Below are 3,782 nucleotides of genomic sequence, written 5' to 3'. Positions count from 1 at the left end.
TTGAAATTGCTCACTTCATAGCCAACAAAATGCGGTTGATTTTTTGCATATCGTGAAAGAATAAAAAATTTTACCGCTATAGTAATTTATCGTTAACATTCAATTTTATTATCAAATTAACAACAAAGAGTTATAAAATCACGACAGAAATAGATTCAATGCATTCAAACCTGGTTGATGAAACACGAGAGTAACAACATGGTCCAGGTGTGTTTGGGTATGATGTGATGGTTGGACGTAACGTGGAAAGATGATGAGCCATCTTCCATTATCAACTCAACCACTATTTGACCTGTTGCAAATATTCATGCTGCGTTTCTTATTCTCTGAGTTTTATACTTGATTTCATTAACGCGAAAGAGTGATCTTATTTTAAATTCAAATATATAATTGATAAAATGATGTAATAAGAAATTTATTGAATTTCGACAAATCTCTGTGGTACTTTGCTCGTGAAAAATTTATTTCTAGTTTCGAAATTTTTTTCAAAATTCGTCTTTAAATCTTACTAAAAAAATGGAGGAAAATTGTTTTAGTTTGGAAATTTTCTGAAAAACATCGTCGTTATTATATAAGACTCGGCTAATTTTAACCATTGATATTCAATTATTTTTAAAACATCATTTAACATTGAAGCCTAAAAATATTTTTCCTATTCCGGGTCCTAAATGAAACAAATGTTATGAAGGATTTAATAAAAAATTTTAATGGGAATAATTTTCTAGATGCATGCATGAATGATAGCAAACCTTGTTTATTAATTTGCAGTTGAGGAGTGGCGAAGTTGTCATTCCACGTGATGTGATGCAGGACGTTGCAGTCCTTGCTTCCGAATGGACAATATTCATCTACGTACAACCATAGAGCAAAAGCGAACCTGCATAAATTTATTTTGAAATATTTCAAAGGTTAAATGTTAGTGATGAAATATATCAATGTGAGTTTTTTTATGTTTTCAATCATGTTTAAATAAAAAACGATTGCAAAAAAGTAGGCATATAACAACTTCGGTTTTATTATAGCTTCTATCTGCTTCCTTCTCAGTGCGGGGTTGTTGAAAGGAGCATAAACACGATGAACGCCAGTGTGCAAGCCACCGAGTGCCACAGGGAAGTCAATTGCCGTTACAACTTCTACAAGGTTCGTTAAATTAAGTTTTTATAAAATTTTTACGTTTTGTTGAAAATTTTTTAATTCAAACATTTTAAAAAGGTTAACTTATTAATGCAAAATCATTTCAAAATTAAAAGTTCCCAGAAATTTTATTTTAACGTTTATAAATATTCTAATGTTGGTAAAAAAAGTTTTAACTGCAGAGTATAAACGATATAAACAATAAGCGATTGTTGTGATTTAGTTTGAAATTTTAAAAAACAACCTTCTTCATATGGACATGTTGGAAAATAGGGTAACTTGGAGATCAGATCATGGAACCAAGTTAAACATTGTCTTCTTGGTCGGTGTGGTCGATCGAATGGTTCGTTGATTTGCAAGCTTGTTGAGTAATGCACTGTGGACTTTTCAAAATATTTGTTCGTTTTTTCTTTTAAAATTTTTGTATAAGCCTCACGATCTAGAAGCCAGAATCTCAAAAAACCTTTGCAAGTGTAGACGGAATACCTTCAATATATTGTTCAATTTATAATATTAAAATGAATTCCAAAAGTTTGAAAAAGTTTTTATTTTCCACAAAATGGTTTTGACAATAAATTAAATGAATAAAATAAAAAACAAAGGTCGTTTTGGCAAAAATGTATAAATCGTACTTGTTTAGAAAACCGGGTTTGTAAGAAATGTATCGAGGTAATCGAAGACTAATTTTGTGTAAAATTGTCATACCTTCGCTTTGTCCATAACATTTTTTTATTTTTCTGAAGACTGTTACATTTTTCAGACTATCTGTATCAACAACAACCTCTATTCCGAGCAACATATTATCGAAACAAATGGATTCTAAGAGCACTAACGCATTTTCAAAATATCTTTTCGGAATTTGAACTACTTTTAAATTTATTTTTAAACTTGTTGCGTGGTTGTTGTTATCATTTTCATTTGTGTAATTGGATTGAATCCGGGATGTGACCAGATTGTCCAAAATTGGCGATTGTGTCACAGCGAAACTGTTGCCATCGTCTCCTAGCTTCACTGGACTCAAGGTTTTGCCCTGCTGAATTTTTTCATGCTTATTATTGCACAAGCATATAAAATTAAAATATCTTTTTTTAGTTTTTTTTCCAATCAATTTCAAAAAGTGGCTAAATAAAAAAGTTAACGAAAGAACTGCCCGCTTTTTTAACGAGCATAGTCTAACTCTGAGACATAAAAATGCCCAACGACTTTGTGGAAATAATTCAATTAAAACCTGTCTTACCATATTGACACACAAACCACTCACATACACACACACACTTACGCACACACCACGCAAACGTGCGCATACATAAACTGTAAAGAATTGTTAAAAAATATCACTGTTTTCAGCTTTAATCAGTTTCTGGTTCAATTTTTCATTATTTCGCTTCATTTTTTATCATCGTTTTTTTAACTTATTTATATAGAAAACAAATTTTGTAATTACTTTTTTATTATTTTTTATCTTATAAATGAATAAAAAATTAGTTAAAAACTTTGTTTTCTATATAAATAGGTTAAAAAAAACAATACTAAAAATACGATACGAAATATTAAAAAATTGAACCAGAATCTGATCAAAGCTGAAAATGCAGTGATTCCTTCTTAACAATTGAATCTACAAAAGCCTTAATCCTAACTGTAAAGAATGTATAAAATTTAACGTTGTTTTTAATTTGAGAAAACAATTAAACCAATAATAATATATGATTAAAAATATAAACAAAAATACGAAAAATATAAATTACTTGACCTAACATTAGCAACTAAAAGATTTCTAAAATTTGATGAACAATTTGGCATAATGTCAACAAAAACTGAATGTGGAGCAAGTTATAACTTTAAATTATTCAAAGTAACCTCAACAGGCAATCCGATCAAGACGATAACGATTATTATCAACCTGACAAACATAACTTTTGAGTATTCATTTTCAATTAAACCCCATTTTAGTTGAATTAAATTGAATAATTCAAAATATACGAATCCTCATTGGCCAAACAGGCAGGCACCTAACATGAAAATCAATTGGACACTGTGCTGATGATCCATCTTTAAATCGCGAACAATGCATAGCTATCAATCAGTTAGTAGTTTTGCAATAGCTCTACAATGGAACATTTATATATAGAATCACATTATACAACACAATTATACATGTTTTGTATACTTTGTATATATATATATTCGTATTGTATAAAAATACTTTACAAGATAAGTTGGTATTTCAACTTTGTATTCATTGAAATAACAATGTGAATCAGCTAGCATACGCATCGTAATGTTTTAATGAAACCGTAAGATGGCATGTGAATCTCGGAATGTCGTATGGAATCAATAACTAGAAATGGTTCATGATAAATTTTGATATTTAAATTTTAAAATTTCGAGTGAAAAGTTTTATGAGCCAAAAAGTTTAACAATTTGAATGAACAGCATTTTCGATGATTTCACCGCAGACGGTCATTAACATAACATACCTCAGAGCACTGCCTGTACGTTCCGCTTTTTTGAACTTCTTTGAAAACCCTTCTTTGACAAGAATTATTTATTAAATTGAAAATGAATATAACGAATATTTTTTTGGTCAAAGAAAATAGATACAGATTATTAGATATTTGATAGAATTTTGTTAGTCTGTTTTCATTGAA

General features: G+C 29.4%; 1 protein-coding gene across 1 annotated transcript; it reads right to left on the bottom strand.

Annotated features, from left to right (window-relative positions):
• Nucleotides 1-620: 620 nt before the first annotated feature.
• HELRODRAFT_164514 (hypothetical protein) lies at nt 621-2,374 on the bottom strand (the record flags this gene model as incomplete). The annotated part of the gene is made up of 5 exons (XM_009029431.1): nt 621-664; nt 750-877; nt 1,007-1,133; nt 1,379-1,620; nt 1,767-2,374. The coding sequence occupies 5 exons, from the start codon at nt 2,372-2,374 to the stop codon at nt 621-623; spliced, it is 1,149 nt and encodes a 382-aa protein (XP_009027679.1).
• Between the last annotated feature and the right edge of the window lie 1,408 nt (nt 2,375-3,782).

The sequence above is a fragment of the Helobdella robusta genome (assembly GCF_000326865.2).
Source record: "Helobdella robusta unplaced genomic scaffold HELROscaffold_6, whole genome shotgun sequence".
In the NCBI taxonomy this organism is placed as follows: domain Eukaryota; kingdom Metazoa; phylum Annelida; class Clitellata; order Rhynchobdellida; family Glossiphoniidae; genus Helobdella; species Helobdella robusta.
The sequence above is the reverse complement of the archived record's forward strand: the minus strand, read 5'-3'. Positions and strand labels throughout refer to the sequence as shown.